Source organism: Leptodactylus fuscus, chromosome 9, assembly GCF_031893055.1.
Source record: "Leptodactylus fuscus isolate aLepFus1 chromosome 9, aLepFus1.hap2, whole genome shotgun sequence".
NCBI classification, from domain to species: domain Eukaryota; kingdom Metazoa; phylum Chordata; class Amphibia; order Anura; family Leptodactylidae; genus Leptodactylus; species Leptodactylus fuscus.
In genome coordinates, this window is record NC_134273.1 from 52,445,072 (window position 1) to 52,466,042 (window position 20,971).

At 44.1% G+C, this 20,971-nt stretch overlaps 1 protein-coding gene and 1 non-coding gene across 2 annotated transcripts in view; both read right to left on the reverse strand.

Annotated features, from left to right (window-relative positions):
• Positions 1–4,286, reverse strand: part of LOC142218179 (uridine-cytidine kinase 2) — a 28,355-nt gene extending 24,069 nt beyond the window's left edge. Inside the window, exon 1 of the mRNA XM_075286716.1 lies at positions 4,017–4,286. Within this exon, the coding sequence (XP_075142817.1) occupies positions 4,017–4,112 (96 nt within the window). The 5' untranslated portion in view covers positions 4,113–4,286. The remainder of the gene's footprint in view (positions 1–4,016) is intronic.
• LOC142218978 (U6 spliceosomal RNA) lies at positions 2,046–2,152 on the reverse strand. Its single transcript, XR_012717504.1, has one exon. It is a non-coding gene; the product is annotated as a U6 spliceosomal RNA (small nuclear RNA).
• Positions 4,287–20,971: the final 16,685 nt, after the last annotated feature.

The following is a 20,971-nucleotide window of genomic DNA, read 5'->3' on the forward strand; positions in this document are numbered from 1 at the left end:
ATACAGGCAGAGAACAAGTCCACACAGATACATCAATTTTTAATGAAAATCCAGGTATTGTTTAAGACCAGCCAGTAGGAATACTCCTTGGGCTTATTGTTAGAGCTAAATATTCTAGGGACGGTAGGGATTGGATAAGGTTAAGAGAACTCCTTGCCAACAATCATTGGATATGGAAATTGCAACAGATAGAACAGAATACCGCACAGACTGACCATTTTAGACTATTACCTAAGTTAACTGCTGCACAGAATAGCTGGCCAGTGGTTGCACGCCATTTATGTATTCTTTGTGGCTTTGGATTGAATAAACTTAATATTTTGGTAGTCACCCTCTCCTTGTTTTCATTGTCAAGGCCAATGTGATAGGATATCACAGGAAGAGGAGCAAGGGCTGTAGTGGTAGAGTCTTTTGTTGCAGGCATGAACACATGTAATTATATTATGAAGGACGCTATGATACGCTAGGCTTTGCTCACAGCTATGCTGTGGTTTCCATCCATGAAGACCACAGCAAACGTCATGAATGGCCTGGCTAGGAGAGGTGGAGGCCAGGCCAGAATGGAGACTTACTCTGTAACAATGGCTGCTACTGTGACTGACTTTATGTTATTACATAGATAGCAAGCAATAGTACAACTTGTTATGTAGCTTATCAGAAAATGCTTCTTTCTCCACCTTAGTCTCTTTTTCTCCTATCCCCCCTCCTAAACTGTCAATCACTCTAGTAAGCCACAAGTCCAAGACAGATTTAGAAGAGATTCAAGTGTCACATTACACATGCCCATAGAAGTCTATGAAGGGGGAGCAGAGACATTCAGAGAAGGCTACGGTTAATAGTATGTGCCTATTCACATCAGTAATGTTTAGTATTTCTGTATAATACTCACCATATTTACTATTGATTCTCTGTGGGAGACAATATAACAGCCTGTCTCTCCCCTTATAGTCAGGGACAACTGACAAGAGATGGAGCAGGTAAAAATGCTGTATAAAATGGATATTGTGGCCAGAAATAGGGTTACACACAACAGCTCATCCTGAAAAGTCACGAAACATCTTGTGACTGACCGGCCTCAGCAGTGATGCCAGTTCTGCGGATTTCACAGATGAGGCCGGTGATTGACTACAGTGGCCACCTTCAGAAGAGAAGGAGCAGCAGTCGCTGGAAGTGAAGTATTTGGGAAAGGAGTAAACTTTATTTAAGGCTTAGGTTCACAGCCAGATCACTAAAACAACGGTTACATGTGTACACCATAGACCAGGGGTAGGCAACCCTCGGCACGACAGCTATTGTAAAACTACAACTCCCAGCATGCATACTTGCTCTGCTGTTCTTGGAACTCCCATAGAAGTGAAAGGAGCATGTTGGGAGTTGTAGTTTCACAGCAGCTGGAGTGCTGAAGCTTGCGGACCACTGCCATAGACTATAATACAGGACTTTTCTCTCTGCCAATTATGAGAGGATTCCGCGGCGCACTCTCCAACAGGGACTCTGACGCAGATGGTAACCTAGCCTTATTCACTCTATTTGCAACATGCAGAAAACTTCTGAAAGGAGTTGGACATCCCCTTTAAGTACCTCCAATTCCATTTTCTATTAGTTTGCAGAGTCGGATAGCCTAAACCACCGACTAAGACGCCTCTATTTTTCTACAGCCCAACTCCTTCATAAATGCTATACTGGACATCCATGGTCAGTGAGAAGCAATAAAGCTCCTGTAATTCACAAAAAAAAAAAAAAAAGTTATTGACTGACTCATAGCATACAAAATATGCAACAACTTAGACACCTGACAATTATGCAATATCAATAATTCTATAATATTTAATAATCAATGTATTTTGAAGCCCAAGCTGGTAAGCTTCTTCCACTGTCCTGTTTGTTTTCTTATATTAATGAAGGAACTTACAGAACAATGAGAACCTTTGATTTAGGCTGCAAACGTGTATTTTTCCAAAATTATCAACTTATGCCTAATGTTTTTTTTTTTTCCAGAGTGCAGTCTGATTTTGGGGAGAATGGGGTGTCTGTACTTTTGGGGTTTTTTTATGGAACACTTCACAAATTTGCATGTCATCCTTGTGCAGGGGCCATGCTAATCTTCTTTGTATTGTTCCAATTTTAGTACATGTGCTGCCGAAGCGAGCACGGGGTGTCTGTACTTTGACAAAGTGCTGTGAGGTCCGTCTGAAAAATGAGTATGGGTATGATGAGCAGACTAAGTCAGCATAGTGTACTTCACATAAACATGTGCCCAGCAACCTATAGAAGGGCTTATCTGCGTCCACATACATACTACCCACCCTACTCATAAACAGTTGGCATCTAAGTGGCTGTTCATCAGTATTTAGCACCTGTGCGACATTCCCTGTATGATACTGTATGGCGGTCTGCAGGCAAGTGGTAAGCCTGCCCCTCTATCAGGGAGCACGGAGAAAGGCCATGTCATTGCTTAACTGAGTAGATTTGCTATACAAGAATCTAGGGATCAGTTGTAGATGCCCAAAAAGGAGCTGGAAAGGTGGACTTTTTTTGACACAGTGAAGTAACAATCATAGTTAAAGCTGTGTTCACATCAGCACTATTATTTCCATGTTTCTGCTCTATAGTAGGGTTAGCAAAACAAAATGATCAGTGTTGAATCTGTCACATATTGGACACCAACAACACCCAACACACCCTATTGAATATACTGAAAATTCAAGGGACCCCATTATGATTTCCGTCATTCCACTGGAACAATCTCAGCGGCACATGTTTTTCTTTAATGGATTTTCTCAACTGAATATGCAACTTAGTGTGTGAACGTGGCCTAATAAACAGTTCAACAAATGCTGGCAGAAGACGACTTCTAATTCTAGATCATGGCTTACAGTCTGAGCCACTGCTCTTTACTGTGGGCTTTATGTCTTGCTCCAACTGTCTACCATCTGAAGCTCCTTTCTTATGAGAACTCCTCCTCAGAACTAAAGAATAAACTCCATCAGGATGGAGGACGCACATGGCCGATAAAATGACTACATGTCACACATTCCCGGTATGGATTACTCATGTGCTCATTCAGGAGCCGCTCTCCACAGCCATCCAGCACCTCCGCCGACAACCAGAGCACATGTTAGGAAATAAAGAAAACCTGATATATGGCGGGGGCAGCAAATGGAGCCAAGGCCACATTACCACTTACTGGTACAAAGACATTTCTGTATCCCGTACCAGCGTCACCTGTACACGACGGCCAATGCTTAACTAGATCCCTCTCAACTGTTCTTCACCACAAATGGTTAACTAGATCCTTCCAACGACACCGGATGCGGCATGTAGCACACGTTAGCAATCTGGAGGACGGGCAGATTCGCTATCACAGCTTTATGGATGGGGTTACATTTTATGGCCAGGTGGTTTTTTATTATGTCTAGCACTACTTTTTGTTAGTTTGTTACAGAAGACAAGTTCCTGCCATGTTGTCGCTGTCGAGAAACAAACAATATTTACAAAGATTCAATCTGACAGATGTTATTGGTTCAGAGCATTGCAATCTGTGGCTGTGACATACATTGTATACTGTACAGACATTGCAATCTGTGGCTGTGACATACATTGTATACTGTACAGACATTGTATACAGTCTGCAGAAGGATGACCTCATGGATTGTGCAATAAGTGTGCTCTAGTCACTGCCCTCAGCCCTCGCAGCAATCCTAGAACACTGCTGCCCTATGTGAGGCGCTCCACACTCCGGGCCAGCCTCTTTGTTGCCCGGTGACCCCTTCCCAGGCCATGAGGGAGCCACAGACAGCATTGTTGGCTGCTGCTCATTGTATGCGGCGGGTAGAACACGCGTCCATGTCGCGGCCACAGTCAGGAGGCGCCAAGAATGACAGCGCTGAGAGCTCACCATTCATCCCTCTCCTCCATGATGCCCAGCAACGTGCCCGACAGGCACACGCTGGGAGCCTCAGGCCTGCTCGGCCTCATCCCGCCCACTACAAGTCCCAGCACTAGAGGAAACTCACTTTGCCGCTGGCCGTGCCCCCGCTGACTCCGATCAGGAACGGCTGACCGTTGTTCGGCGTGTGCTCGGGCAGTGCTTGCTCGCTGTCCCCGGCCATGCTTCCCCCAGTGATCCCTCCCTCCAGTGTGTGTGTGTGAGTCACGTCTCTCCGCTCTCAGTCTGCCTGCTCCTCCTCTTCACGATGATGCCTTCATTTCTTATTTGAGGAGTCGGTGGGGGCTGGATCTACAGCAGTCTCTGTGTGTGCCCCGATACACCGACTGGTCGGCACAATGCCAGGCGACGGCTGCTGCTGGCAGAGTGGGGAATGTGGAAGTCAGCAGTCATACTGGCCTTGATCCACCTCTTCCTGGAGATGTCCATTGATAAGAAGCTAACAGGCTGGGGGTGTCCTTAGGGTGCAGTGCCAGTGTAATGGTGGCCACAATGACTACTTATGCCATCTATATACCTTCTGTAATTTACCCCATAAATTCTTGTTGTGAAGGATCAAACATGTTTTAAAGAGGCTCTATCAGCAAAATTATGCTCTATGAGCCCCACATAGGCTATTCAGGCACCGCAAATGTTATTCTAAACCTCCCCCCCCACACACACACACACACATTTTAAAATAAAACCATAAAAAACATATTTGTAAATCATACCTATCGGACCTCCACGGTCCGACATCTTCTTGCTCTCACGCCTTCCTCTTCTTTCTTCTTCCATCGACGCCCTCCTGTCCTCGCTCTTACCCACCTTCATCTTCTTTTCTTCCGAAATGAAGAAGTTTGTGAGCGTACTGCTCATGCACAGTACGCTTGCGTAGTACTAAGGGGTACTTAGAACTACAACAAAAATGGCACCAACGCGTGCACAGTAGCGCTCCGGAGGGAGCGATATTGTGCACGTGCGTGATTTTAACACAACCCGCTGGAAGAACAGAAGATGAAGGCAGGGAAGAGCCAGGACAGGAAGACATCACTGGAAGAAGAAAGAAGAGGAAGGCATGACAGCAAGATGACGTCAGACTGTGGAGGACCGCTCACCGCGCACGATAGGTATGATTCACAAATATGTTTTCATGGTGTTATTTTAAAACGGGGGGGGAGGTTTAAAGTAACATTGTTGGTGCGTGAATAGCCTTTTTAAAGGCTATTCACGCATATGTGGGGCTCTTACAGCATAATTTTGCTGATAGAGCCACTTTAAGGGGGTATTCCAGTATTAACAGGTTATCACCTTTCTAATGGTGAGGGTCCTGACCTCTGAATCCATCCTTCCCAATGACCTGAATAAGGGTCCTGTGTTTCCTACTTCACCCACTTGAACTACTGCAGTCAGGAGGAGTGGACCATCTAGCAGGTTATCACCTACCTAATGGTGAGGGTCCTGACCTCTGTATCTCCCCTTCCTGATGACCAGCAAAGGGGTCCTGTGTTTCCTACTTACCCATCTGCACTACTGCCAGCCTTTTAATGGAGCTGTGGTCTACTCCTGCTGGAGACATGGCCGCACATTTCACACAGGACTGGAAGTGGAGAGGATTTTATTGAGTATTAAAGAGGCATTTACAAGGGGCAGGGAGCAATTGATGGGGCGTCTGCATGAGAGCCTGGCCACTGGAATATGAGGGAATACCCCAAATAGCATTTGAGAACCTAATAACATTAAAAAAAAAAAAAAAGAAAGCTGAATTCCTCATCGTTGGACTCTTGTTCAACTGAGCTAAGGCCCTACTGCAAACAGCGGTGCTAGAACAGCCAACATTCAAGGGGTTTTTTTTTACTTGTTTTAAACATTTCCATTTTTATATGCTCAAATAATCACTTTATGGAAGTTTTTCTATAGTGAGAGAAGATGTAGAAATGAACATATATGTAATATATTTCTATGTTTGATACTACACTGTCTGAAAGTAAGTCACTTTTCTTCTATGTATCTGACTTGTTTTGTAATTGAAATAATGGCCACTCGTTGCAATCCATTTTGCATTCACACTTCCACAATTACACTAAAAAAGGCTACAAAAACATTACTAAAGACCTGAATGTGTATTAATCCACAGACAAATTGTCTGCAAATGGAATGTGCAAATTTTTTAGACTCGTGAAGAAGCCTGCAAGAGGTGAGAAAGAACCAAAGGGTGACAGAAGAGGGAAAAAGAGCAACATACACCAGAACCTCATCCCAGCTGTGAAGTATAGGAGCATCAAGTTTTGGCCTGTGGTGCTGTATTAGGGCATGGCTACATTGTAGTCATTGAGAAAATGAATGCAGTGATGCATCAAAACACTTTAGAGGATGGTGTTATATACAGTATGACTTCAATCTGGAGAGATGCAGCAAGATAATGACCCAAGACACAAGTAAGACTAGGCTTCAGTATAAAACCAGTGAACCTCATAAAATCTACAGGCTAACCACTTTTAAGCAGACAGGCCCTCTCTCTTTCGGGTTCTCATGTGGACCTGAGTAACAGAGACCCAAATGCTGGTTTGTACCTAGTGTAACACTGACTCACAATGTACATGATATACTATACTAGTGCGCTGTTGACTGTTACCTAATGTTTATTAATAGTAATTATTATCTGCTGGTATTGTAGGCAATAACTCTGATGTCACTATATTATACAGTGCCCTATGTTTCCATAATAAATACCCTGCTGTTTAAAGATTAACTTCACTATTTATGGACATTGGGTCTTATGTGATCATGTAATCGTGTAACTTTTATTTACAGATTAGTTTAACAACATATTTAAAAAGCTTTTCCAGGATTTAATGGAAACCTGTCAGGTGCTTCTCCACCACCACCATCACCGTTGAAAAATGACATTTAAAACCACCCCACTAAGGCTCACCCCAAGGGCCTGAAAAATAATTTTTTTATTGGCTCACCCCAAGGGCCTTAAAAATCATTTTTTTTATGCTTCACCTCAAGGGCCTTAAAAAAAAATTTAATGGTTCACCCCAAGGGCCTTAAAACTAATTTTTTATGTCTCATCCCAAGGGCCTGAAAACTAATTTTTTTATGGCTTACACCAAGGGCCTGAAAACTAACTTTTTATGGCTCACACCAAGGGCCTGAAAACTAAAACTCTGCTGGTTAAAGGCTCAATTCACCCCAAGAGCCAAAAACACTGCTGGTTAAACACTCAACTCACCACAATGCCTAAAACTCTGCTGGTGCAAGGCTCAAGTCACCTCAAGGGCCAAAAATACTGCTGGTTAAAGGCTCAATTCACCCAAAGGGCCAGTAACTAACACTCTGCTGCTACAAGGCTCAACTCACCCAAAGGGCCAAAAACGCTGCTGGTTAAAGGCTCAACTCACCTCAAGAGCCTAAAACTCTGCTGGTGTAAGGCTCAAGTAACCTCAAGGACCAAAAACACTGCTTGTTAAAGGCTCAATTCACCCAAAGGGCCTAAAACTCTGCTGGTAGAAGGCTCAACTCACCCAAAAGGCCTAAAACTCTGCCAGTGCAAGGCTCAACTGACTTCATGAACCTAGGAAATATATTTTTTAAAAAACTTGATAGTCTTCAGTAGTTGATACCTTTTTAATGGCTAGCTAATAATGATGAGGAATCGCGCCATTTCGCCCTGGCCTCCGGCCTCCAAGGTGCAAGGATTCCGCCTCCACCTTAGCCACCTGGCCGCAGCCTCTGGCCTACCTGGCCTTTGCCCAGGGCAAAACTGCGATCGCCTTCTTATCTTTACCGTCCAATCTCACAACCAGAGAGAGGACCGGGCTTTATAGGATAATACGAGAAGAGCCTTCCAAAGTTTTAAAGTTTTATTAACCCAAGGGGGTCGATACCAGTCAGCCAGACATACATAAAGATATACGCTGGCGGATACAAGCTTATACGGTTACAGAAAGGTATGATACAGTACAGTAGGGTAAAAAGATTAAAAGATTAGAAACAGAAACAGTCCTTAGGCACATGGCACTTCTGCAGCCAGTGCATGATATCCATAAGGCAAGAGATTACAGTCCAATAGGTCCATGGTAGGGGCACATACAGCTCCACCACATAACATATAGCAATAAAGAGAGTTTTTAATCCATACCGGTATAAAAGTCCATAAGAATTCATCATAGTCCATGATCAAATGAGAGTTACATCATACTCCTCATAATCCATAAGTCCATGATCAGAGTCCATAAGCACATGGCTTCCCTAGTCCCCTAGTTCATGGGCCTAATACTCTGTTGCTACAAGGCTCAACTCACCGCAAGGGCCTAAAGCTAAGTTTGGGAGGGCTCACCCCAAGGGCCTGAAAAGTAAATTTTTGTATTGGCTCAGCTTAAGGGCCTCTAACTTAATTTGGAAGGGCTCACGTGAAGGGCCATAAAAGTAATTTTTGGAGGTCTCACCACATCACACACACATACACAATGACAGTTAGAGCCCCACATATGCGTGCATAGCCTTTAAAAAGGCTATTCAGGCACTGTAAATGTTAAATTAAACTACCCCCCCCGTTTTAAAATAATAACTTAAAAAAGAATGTTCTCTACTTACGGAACGTGCACCCTGGGCGGGCATTCAGGGTGCGCCGTCTTCTTCTTCCCCGCCTCTTCTTCCCCTGACGTCTTCGGGTCCCGTCCTCCTCCGGCGCTTGCTCGCGGACACTGATAAAAAAAAAATAGCCCGGGCGCATGCGCAGTAGCCGTAGTACAAGCCGCGTGCTACTGCGCATGCGCCTGGGCTATTTTTTTTTTTATCAGTGTCCGCGAGCAAGCGCCGGAGGAGGACGGGACCCGAAGACGTCAGAGGAAGAAGAGGCGGGGAAGAAGAAGACGGCGCACCCTGAATGCCCGCCCAGGGTGCATGTTCCGTAAGTAGACAACATTCTTTTTTAAGTTATTATTTTAAAACGGGGAGTAGTTTAATTTAACTTTTACAGTGCCTGAATAGCCTTTTTAAAGGCTATGCACGCATATGTGGGGCTCTAGCAGCATAATTTTGCTGATAGAGCCCCTTTAAGGGTAGGGGCTGTTGGATTTCCCATTGCCTATGCCATCCGTGGTTGTCATGTGCAACGTGATTTAAAGGGGTGCATGCTAATGTTTTATTTAGCTTAAAATGTGTCTTTCTGTCCATACTAATGTAGTGGAAAGAAGGTTTCCAAGTATTTTTCCACTTTCATAGAGGTTATATTGAGTTTGGAAAGTGTCTCGTTGATAGGCTGTGATAGTGGCGTAATACTGGGACTTGGGCATGTTAGATGCACCCAGGCATGCTTCCCTTACTGTCCCAGTTGCATTCCAGAGGTGTTGGCATCATTTCCTGAGGTGTCATTGTGGACTTGGTGACTCTCCTTAGTCGAATATTGGTTTCCCCTTAAACAAATATTTTTTCCCCATAGACTATAATAGAATTCGATATTCGGTCGAATATTTAGGGTCTACTCAAAACGAATATCGAATATTTCACTACTCGCTCATCTCTAATAAGGACTATGAAGCCATCAGTAATACCAACACCACAGAAACTGCACAGCTCCTTTATCTCTTGAACTATAAAAATCCAGTACACTTCCTTCTGAGGTAATCTGATCCTAACCTTTACGTCAGCACCTTTAATCCAGTGAAATACTTTATGTCCCATTTCATGTGAGTATCCAGTGACATCTGTCCCATCATGCTTTTCTGTGATTATTTTCTCTCTGTAATTTGCTTTTTGTACTTTCGGTCTAGACATGCCAGCGACGTGTAAAGATATTTCCAGCACACCCTTAAGAATCTTAGGTGTGAGTGAAAGACATTTTCCAGTCCTCAGTACAGTAAATGTAGTCCCTGGCACTCAGTTTTATTTCCATCAATCAGACATGACAGAATTACAGATATATGTGATAAGCCAGACATTTAGGCCACATGACCTTTTCAATGACTATCACAGTGGAGACTACGAGGCATTCCCCTTAGACATAGGAGGATGTGATATCTGTTAGAAAATATCATGTGACAGAAATGTCTGGCTGTAGAATTCTGTTCATTGATGAAATAAAACTGGACATACCAACTGGCAAGGCCTGGAATATGGAGTATGATACCTTTCTGTATCTTTCCTCCCTCCATCTTCTGAATCACACAGCAGGGTCCCCCAATAACCAATCACTCTGGGCAAGCTTCTGTGTGGACATATATGCCTGGCTTACACAGCTAAGGGGCCCTTGTTCAAGGCAAGAGCAGTCAGCAGGCCTCAGAACGGACCCTAAGGCTGAGTTCACACAGTTTTTTGGTCAGGATTTTGACACCGAATTCACCTCAAAATCCTGACCAAAAAGATAGCTCCCATTGAAATCAATGTGAGCTGGACAGTTCTTTTTTCCGGGAGCCAGAACAAACGGCTCCTGGAAAAAAGAAGCAACATGCTCATTCTTCAGACGGATTCACATTGCGAATCCGCCTAAAGACATTCCCTCCTCCCGACTTGGCCCATTCATTGGGCCTAATCTGAGCAGAGTGTGAGACTGGATGCCGGTGCACTGCATCGGCATCTAGTCGCAGATACATGGTTTTTGGTCCGGAAACTGAGGTGGCTTCCGCCTCAGTTTCCGGACCAAAAAACCCTGTGTGAACCCGGCCTAAGACAGAGTCAGTTAGAGACAAGGGCTAGGCAGCAAGCTACTACAGAAAAATACATTTTTGTTGGCGATATTTTAGGAATTTGCAAAAAAGAATTAGGTAATATTTGCATGTAATTGTACAGAAATAATTTTACTGGTGGGCTCTGGGCACCCCAGTCTGACAGTGTCTATGATCTCATATTCCTGATATGTTCACATGGAACAAAAAGGCTACTATTTAGGACAATAACTATTTAGGCTCTCTAATTGGTTGAACTCTCAAGTCAATTTTATGACATTACAATTTACATCACAATTTTCACTAGGCATATTTAGTCTGTCACTCATAAGCAGCATAATAATTAGTATATTATCATCTATTCTGTATTCTGTGCCTTCTGAGGAGGCATGCCGGTGTTTGAGATTCAACCTCTTAAGATACAACCTGCTTTAGTCAATTTTTGTATTTTTACATTACATTATACATTACATTACACTGACATTGTATAGTATAACTCTATTATTGTACTTTGGTGGGGGTTAATGGGGCATAGGAAAAAAAACTAAAAATAAGTATACTATATATATATATATATATATATATATATATATATATATATATATATATACACACACACACAGTCCTATGAAAAAGTTTGGGCACCCCTATTAATCTTAATCATTTTTAGTTCTAAATATTTTGGTGTTTGCAACAGCCATTTCAGTCTGATATATCTAATAACTGATGGACACAGTAATATTTCAGGATTGAAATGAGGTTTATTGTACTAACAGAAAATGTGCAATATGCATTAAACCAAAATTTGATTGGTGCAAAAGTATGGGCACCTCAACAGAAAAGTGACATTAATATTTAGTAGATCTTCCTTTTGCCTCTAGTCGCTTCCTGTAGCTTTTAATCAGTTCCTGGATCCTGGATGAAGGTATTTTGGACCATTCCTCTTTACAAAACAATTCAAGTTCAGTTAAGTTTGATCCGGTGAACAATACAGCGCTAGCGGAAAAAAGAAGCAACATGACCTTTCTTGAGGCAGATTCCACCTCAGGAAATCAATGCAAGTGAATGGGAGGCGGATAACCGCTAGCGTTTTTTTTCCCAAAAACCGCTACACGGTTTTTGGAAAAAAACGCCTCAAAAAAATCGCCAGGCGTTTTAAGTCCATTAACTGTGCTGGAGGGAAAAACCACCTGACGGCTTTTTGAGGCGGTTTTTGCCAGTATAGCCCTCGGCTTATACTCGAGTCAGCAAAAAAAAAAAAAAATTATTTTTTTTTTTAGGAGGGGGCAGCGCCGCACCTCCCATGAGGCGACCTGAAGCGACCGCTTCAGGCGGCGCTATGCCAGGGCCCCAGGGAGGGCGGCATTTTTGCTTACCACAAGCTCTCCTGGACTGACTTAGCACCGAACGGTGGATTGGGGAGGCCACTTGAGCAGCGCTGCTCCAGCGGCCTCCCCTCATGCACAGGCAGAGAGCAGGTCCTCTCCGTGCCTGCTCTCTACCTGCGAATGCCGCTAAGCCCCACCCCTTCACTTTGTCCCGCCCCATTCGCTCAGCCACGCCCCCTCCGCCCCGCCCCTCCCCATCCCGGAGGGGGCGGCTTTCTGTCGTTCGCCTCGGGCAGCGAAAGGGGCAGGTTCACCCCTGGGAGGGGGGTCTATGACCAGCCACAATATTAATATATAGAATCTCCCATAAAATAGTGCAAAAGAAGAAAAAAAGATTTAAAAAAAAAATAAAAAAATAAAAGTTCTAAATCATTCCTTTCCCTAGAATACATACAAAAGTAGAAATTACTGTGTAACACATACACATTAGGTATCCCTGTGTCTGAAAGTGCCCAGTCTACTGAATATAGGGGATCTGCAGTGCTCCTGTTTCGTCGGGAAGGGGTTAATAGGAGCACTGCAGTTTCCCTATATTCAGCCAGACTGAATTCCAAGTGGGGGAAGAAAAAAACCCAGTCCTCAAGCTCAGGGAAGGGGCAGACAGACAACCAAAACACCCCCTCCCCTTTCCCAGCATCCAGCATCTACAGCACCAGTAGCTGCTGCATTTCCCGCCCCCCAGGCTTATACTCGAGTCAATAAGTTTTCTGAGTTTTTTGTGGTAAAATTAGGGGGTCGGCTTATATTTGGGTCGGCTTATACTCCAGTATATACGGTACTTTAAATTTTGCAATAAAACTTTGAGCTCAAACAAACCCAGTTTTTTGCTGTTCAATTCAAACAAATTGACCAAAATGACCACCGCCATGTTGACAGCATGGAGAACAAAAAAATGAAAAAGATCTCATGATAATATAATAAATTTTATTTATATAGCACCAACATATTCCGCAGCGCTGTACAATTTGTAGGGTTCAGATACAGACAGATACAAAACAAAGAACGTCATTTCACACAATGGGACTGAGGGCCCTGCTCACAAGAGCTTACAATCTATGAGGTAGAGGGGGTGACACAAGAGGTAGGAGGGGCGGCATTGCTTATACAGTGTTCAGACAATTTTGTAATAGAGGTTGCAGCCATTACACAAACAAAGCTTTATGGGCCGTCACTAGTAGTGTCCTTTAACATGTGGATAGAGCATGGACAAATATGTTAGGCTGAAAAGGCATCAAGAAGGGTTTGCATTAGGAATTGTGATAGGCCTGTCTGAAAAAATGCATCTTTAGTTTGCGTTTGAAACTGTAGAAATTGGGAGTTAATCTGATTGTCCGGGGTAGAGCATTCCAGAGAAGTGGTGCAGCTCGGGAGAAGTCTTGTATACGAGCGTGGGAGGTTCTGATAATAGAGGATGTAAGTGTTAGGTCATTGAGTGAGCGGAGAGCACGGGTTGGGCGGTAGACAGAGATGAGGGAGGGGATGTAGGGAGGTGCGGCATTATGGAGAGCCTTGTGGATGAGGGTGATAACTTTATATTTTATTCTATATTGAATGGGCAGCCAGTGTAGTGACTGGCACAGACCAGAGGCATCACTGTAGCGTCTAGCCTGATAGATGAGCCTGGCCGCTGCATTCAGAATACAGTAGATTGTAGAGGGGAGAGTTTAGTGAGGGGAAGACCGATTAGTAAGGAGTTACAGTAGTCAAGGCGAGAATGAATCAGAAAGACAATAAGTGTCTTTAGTGTATCTCTGATAAGGAAAGGACGTATTCTGGAGATATTTTTGAGGTGGAGGTGACATGAACGTGCGAGTGATTCAATATGAGGGGTGAAAGAAAGGTCTGCGTCAAACATGACCCCGAGGCAGCGGGCCTGCTGCCTAGGAGTTATAGTAAGGCCTGAGACTGCAATGGATATATCAGGGACAGATCTGTTAGATGGTGGAAACAGTAGTAGTTCAGTCTTAGAGAGATTTAGTTTCAGATAGAGCGAGGACATGATATTAGAGACAGCAGAGAGACAGTCACTGGTGTTCTGTATGAGTGCAGGGGTGATGTCACGGGAAGATGTGTATAATTGGGTGTCATCAGCATAAAGATGGTACCTGAAGCCAAATCTGGCGATGGTTTGTCCAATGGGGGCTGTGTAGAGAGAAAAGAGCAGGGGGCCTAGGACCGAGCCCTGAGGAACCCCAACAGCAAGGGAAAGAGGGGAGGAAACAGAGCCCACAAATGATACGCTGAAAGTGCGGTCTGAGAGATAAGATGAGAACCAGGAGAGCGCAGTGTCATTGAGGCCGACTGAGCGGAGCATAGTAAGGAGGAGATGATGGTCAACAGTGTCAAAAGCTGCAGAGAGGTCCAGAAGAATAAGAAGAGAGAATTTGCCATTGGATTTAGCCGTCAGGAGATCATTGGAGACTTTTGTGAGAGCCGTTTCAGTAGAGTGCAGAGCGCAGAAACCAGATTGTAAGGGGTCAAGAAGAGAGTTAGCAGAGAGGTAGCGGATTAAACGAGAATAGACCAGGCGTTCCAAGAGTTTAGAGATGAAGGGGAGGTTAGAGACGGGTCGATAGTTAGCAGCACAGGACGGGTCCAGGAAGTGTTTTTTCAATAGCGGAGTTATAACAGCATGCTTGAAGGAGGATGGGAAGATTCCAGAAGAGAGAGAGAGGTTAAATATTTTAGTAAGGTGAGTGGTGACAGCAGGCGACAGAGATTGGAGAAGGTGTGAGGGGAAGGGGTCACTACTGCAGGTTGTAGGGCGAGATGAAGAAAGTAGCTGGGAGACTTCCTCTTCTGTAACAGGTTCAAAAGATGAGAATAGACAGTCTGAGGTGCAATTGGTGAGGGGATCATTGCTATGGTAGGTGGTGGGATCAATGCCACCTGGGGCTTGGGCAGTAATTTCCTGATGGATCTTATCAATTTTAGCATGGAAATACGTGGCCAGGTCATCAGCACTAAGGTCTGTGAATGGCGTCTGCACCTTGGGTGTGAGTAAGGAGTGAAAGGTTTCAAAAAGCCTTTTAGGGTTGCTGGAGAGAGAAGAGATGAGGGCGGTGAAATAGTCTTGTTTGGCTAGGCGAAGGGCAGAACTATATGTTTTAAGCATGAACTTGAAGTGGAGGAAGTCTGCAGGTGAGCGTGATTTTCTCCAGAGACGTTCGGCACACCTAGAGCAGCGCTGAAGAAATAGTGTCTGTGGCGTGTGCCAGGGCTGCTGCCTCCTACGTGGGACTTTACGAGTGGAGGGGGGAGCAACCTCATCCAATGCATTTTTAAGGGTTTCATTATAGTGACTGGTGGCCAGATTTGGACAGGAGATTGAGGAGATAGGGGACAGAGAGGACTGTAGAGTATCTGAGAGGTGCTTGGTGTCAATACCACGCAAATTCCTATATGTGTGATGGGTAGGGGTATCTTGTGAAGGGGAGAGGGCGCTGATGGTGAGAGACAGAAGGTTATGATCAGAGAGCGGCAGAGAAGAGTTAGAAAATTTAGAAACTGTGAGGAGTCGATGGAAGACAAGATCAATCGTGTTTCCATCTACATGTGTAGCAGAAGAAGAACATTGTGAGAGACCAAGAGAAGTGGTTAATGAGAGAAACTGTGAGGCAGCTGGGGAGTGAGGGGGGGCAATAGGGATGTTAAAGTCACCCATAATAAGGGTAGGAATTTCACTGGATAAGAAGTGGGGAAGCCAAGAAGCAAAGTGGTCCAAAAATTGGTAGGGTGAGGCAGGTGGACGGTAGATCATGGCTACACGTAAGGAGAGTGGGCGGAAAAGTCTGATAGCATGGACTTCAAATGAAGAGAATGTGAGTGAGGGGACCGGGGGAATGGACTGAAAAATGCACTGTGGTGACAAGAGTAAGCCTACCCCACCACCCTGCCTGTTGTCAGGCCTAGAGGTATGTGAGAATTGTAGGCCACCATGAGACAGAGCAGCAGGGGAGGCTGTGTCTGCCTGTTGGATCCAAGTTTCAGTAAGGGCGAGCAGGCTGAGGGATTTACTAAGGAATAAGTCATTAATGTATTCTAGTTTGTTACACACTGAGCGGTCGTTCCAGAGAGAGCAGCTAAAAGAGACAGGGGAGAGATGAGGAGAAGGAACATGGTAAATATTGATGAGGTTTGTAGGCCTTCTATGTGTGCAGGAAGAAGAGTTAGTGAAGGAGGGAGGGCCGGGGTCAGGAGAGATGTCCCCAACAGCTAGGAGGAGTAACATGGACAGAGACAGAAGGTGGATCAGTGATTTATGTGGGCGCTTATGTTTGGTGTCACTGCTAAAAGAAGTAATGGGGTGATTACAGAGTGTGAAAAGTGTGTGAGAGCTGTACATGGGAGAGGGAAGAAGAGAGGGACTGACATGGATGGTGTGTACTTGTGGTAGAGATGGAGGAGAGGTCTTCAGGAAGACAATGGCTAAGATAGTAAGAGACAGTGTAGCTATAGCATACCATGTGGTAAAACGTGTTGTTTTAGGTTTGAATGTACCTGGTGTTCTGCCATGGTTGGCCTGTTCCGTGCCCTGTTTAAGTGCACTTTGGTTAATCTGCACTTCGGTTAATCTGCATGCTGCACATGAGATGCCCCCGCATATGAGATGCACCCCATAAGCTACATCTACTTATATAGGAAAGCACATCTTCAGAACTAGCACTAATTTAAGTCGTTAACTAATTAATCTACAAACTGTGACACATGAGGAGACTGGCAGTGTCGATCCTAGTAAACACTTGGCCAGAAACAGCAATGAAATCAGTGAGGATCAAAAGGCAGATACTAGAGCAGATAAGACATGGAAGTGCAAAAATACAGCCTGGATTAATTGCTGGAATATAGGTCAGAGATCAGGCAGAGGTAAAATAGTGGTTCATATACCATTCAATGTTACAGCAGATGCATTAAGGCAGATACAGACAGCAGCAAGCAGAGGTGGGGTGGATACAATAGAAGATTCATATACCATTCAATGTTACAGCAGATGCATGAAGGCAGATACAGACAGCAGCAAGCAGAGGATACATGATCTTGGGGATCAGACGGACTCACCCATAATGCACAGCTAATTAACAGGACTAGACTAATAAATCTTAAGGGACTAAAGGGCAGTATAAAGATAGTGTAAGCCCGGAAAAAGAAGATGTGGGGAGAAATTAGATAGGATCTCAGACAGCCAGAGATAGGAAATAATACATAGATAATACAATGTGGGGTGCTGGGAATTAGTGTACTAAGGAATAAAGAATAAGATTTAGATATATTTAAGAAACTGATATTGGGAGATTGTATAGGAAACCGAATCAATGTTTGTTTGTCACAGACTCCCAATATAGAGTAGATAAACCAGCACAACAGCACAAACAGGCTGTGTGTGTGTGTGTGTGTGTGTGTGTGTGTGTGTGTGTGTGTGTGTATGTGTGAGTGTTGCTGACTTTGCAGCCGTTTCATCGATCAAATCTATCCTGCATATTATAAGTGTTCAAGAAAACTAGAACACATGGGTGTAACAAGTAACCACAGAAATACTTGTAATGGGCCCCATTCTACCTAACTGGATCTAAATATGTTAAAGTTCCCCAGTCTATTATTAGTTTGTGGGGAGGGGGGGGGTACAAGATAAAAAAAAATTCTACTACCACGCCCACGGCACATGTTTTAGCCATGCCCCCACGAGACAGCAATATGTGCCACCTATGTAAGAATTACATAGCGAGAGGGAAAACCATTGTAGGCTAAGGTCCAACGGGACATCCTGCACCTGCAATACTGCGATTCTTCCCTCAGTGCTATAGACAGAAAGTTTTCCACTTCGGACTTTCTGTTAAAATTATACCTATGGGGAAACCGCCGGCATTTCCGTAGGTATAATTGACATGCTGCGATTTCCAAAACCGAGCCACTTTAACTTTACTGTAAAACGCCACAATTTTTCCCACACGCAATTTATGTTTCGTGGGGCCCTGGCCTTAGGCTATGGAAACGCTGATTTTTTTTTTTTTGGTTGCAGTTTTTTTGTTTTTTGAGCCAAAGCCAAGAATGTCTACAAAAGGAATAGGAAATATATAGGAAGCTCTTATACTTCTACCTTCTGCTCAGTCCACTCCTGACTTTGGCTCAAAAAATGCAGTTTAATCTGCAACAAAAAATGCTGCATTTCTGCAACATAGGGCCTCAACCTTAAAAAAAAATTGTAGTAACATTTTGTGCTATTAAAATAACCCCATAAAAGTGTGAAGATATTTACCCCTTCCTGACATCTGCTATTCTATGGAGACACATTCAAATCCCCTTCCATCATCCATAGTTATGACTAATTGTACCTTAGGTCTCAGAGGAAATGGATCCCCCTTATTTGTCAGGCCCCAAAGCAGCTGCTATGTCTCTACCCTGGTAGTTATGCCCATGTGAGAACAGGTAATTTAGTCACACCAAACATAGTGGCAGGGGTGTAGGTATAGGGGGTGAGTGGCAGCAACCATTACTGGACTCTGGACCCTGTGGGGGATGCAAAAGTCTCTCTGCCACATAAAATATAAAATACTTAATTGATAAGAGAGAAGTTGACTTTCCCAACAGCTCCAGTAGAACAAATTACAACACTACAAACCAACACATGTAGCAGAAATATACAGTATAAGATAAGTAGGGGCCCCATTCCAAGTTTTGCATTAGGAGGCCAGGAGCTTAATGTTACACCTATGAAATGCACTCTTTTTGCATATATCTGACATATTTTATTACCTTGCCAAAAGCCCAAACCCAGTGAAATAGCTATATACCAGAGCTGGGCGATTGTCTAGGTAGTGCCCCTTTTAAACCACACCCTTTTACAGTATTAGTATGAAATTTTGTTGGATGAAATTTTGTTTAAGTTAGTTATTTTGGTTATTATAATATTTGCGAGGTTCACCCAAGGAACACAACTGTACCAATCTGCTTTGGAGTATCTTCAGACCCCACAGTATAATAAGTGGAGGCCCAGGGAAGATGAGCAAACATAAAAAAACAGTATTAGGGTATGTTCACACTGAGTTTTTTGCAGGTGGATTTTGACACGGAATCCGCCTCAAAATCTGCCTGCAAAAATGGCTCCTGTTGACTTTCAATGGGAGCCCCTCGCTTTTTTTTTCCGCTAGCTAGTAGCGAGATGTCCTATCTTGCCGCAGATTCCGCAGCTCGAAACATGCTCCTGTTTAGGCCCATTCATTCGGGCCTAATCAGGAGCGGGATGCCGCGACGGAATGCTAATGCTGCATCAGCATCCAGTCACGCCTAGCTGTACGGAGTGTTCACAAGGCGGAAAAGGTTTCCACAACCTTGTCCTCCATGTGAACATACCCTTACTCACCTCTCCTGGGTTCCAGTATGACTCCCTGTTCTCTTTGATGCTACTGATGTCAGTCTGAAGTTGTCATTATTATGTGGTAGTTTCCTTGTGTATTGTTCCTCCATCTTTTCCATTGTATGTGTTTTATAATTGTGTATTTAATTATTATGAAATTCTTTTAACATTTTGTGGGCATGTTCTTTTGTATTAGCATTTTAATATTTACAACACTCCAAAAATTACCCTTTTCGGGGGGAAGGTACCTTGGGTTTATCATACACATATAGCAGTTACATTGTAGAAAGCAATGGTTTTGTAGAAAAATTAGCCCATTTTTAGGACTTGTAAGTGCTACAGACTTGTTGAGTCACTTGAAAACTAATGAAGAATTGGTTTATTGAGTAGTGGTAGCTGTGGCAACATGAGTGACAGTACGGCATGGAATGATATTATGGGCCAGGTCATAGAGCATGTCATGCTGAGTGGTGTCAGTAGTTATAAAGGCCCCTTCACACGGCGTAAGCGCGCCGCACATTTAGACACGTATACACTTGTCTGTACATGTGTCTGAGCGCGGCGCTTCAAAACAGAGCCCATTCCCCGGCATCCACTGTAATAGAGAGGCGGATGCCGGGGAGTGTAGATGCCGGCACAGGTGCCTGCAACATTGCTACACTCCTGCCCTGCATGAAGCCAGCAGCGGCAGGAGTGATGCTGCTATTCCGGAGAGGAGGGGGGGGCGGAGGAGCGGAATACCAGCATCGCTCCTGCCGCTGCTGGCTTCATGCAGGGCAGGAGCGTAGCGATGTTGCAGGCACCTGTGCCAGTGTCTACACTTCCCGACATCCGCCTCTCTATTACAGCGGATGCCGGGTCTCTGTTGGCATTGTGAAGGCTGTACGTCCAATGCCTAGCTGCATCAGGAGCGCACACGCAGGGCCAGCAGCATAGAAGCAGCATCTCCTCGCCGCTGGCTTTGCATACGTAACCCCGCCCACCAATGACACAACAAAGCCGGAAGAAAGAAGAATTTACAGCATTGAAGACTGGTGAGTATGCGACGTGGGAATACCCCTTTAAGTCTTGATCCCATTGTCTTCTGGGAAGTAGATTAAACCAGTAGCAAGAACAGACCCAGTCTGTTGTGTGTGTACCATCTGGAATGCTTGTAACAACCATTGCTTCTTCCCAGGCCAATTTTGAGCTTTTTTTTTTTTTTTTTTTTTTAATTAAATCTGATGGTGCAATGTGTTTTAAACATGTTGCTTGTTACTATAAGCTACCATCTGATTACCCATAGCCATACCTGTTTCTGTGACATTGACATTACTAAGGCACCTGGAGTTTTCATGAAAAGTTGATATATCTGCATGGCCTGTATGCCTGTACAAGCCTTCATGAATGGTGTTCTGTTCTGCTGCTGCTAAAAGACCTATTACAGCTGTAGTACATTGCTATTTAATTTTGCTTATTCTGTTTTTGAAGTAAAAGTTTATTTATTGTGCTGTTTTTCCAAATACATCTCTTTGCACCAGACATTGTGTCCCTGTCTCTGGTTGGGTCTGGACCATTGCTGCTACTGAGCTGCCTTCCCCATAGTTTATACACCAGTTCCTCCCCTAGTTGGTCTAGTATCTTGGATTTATAG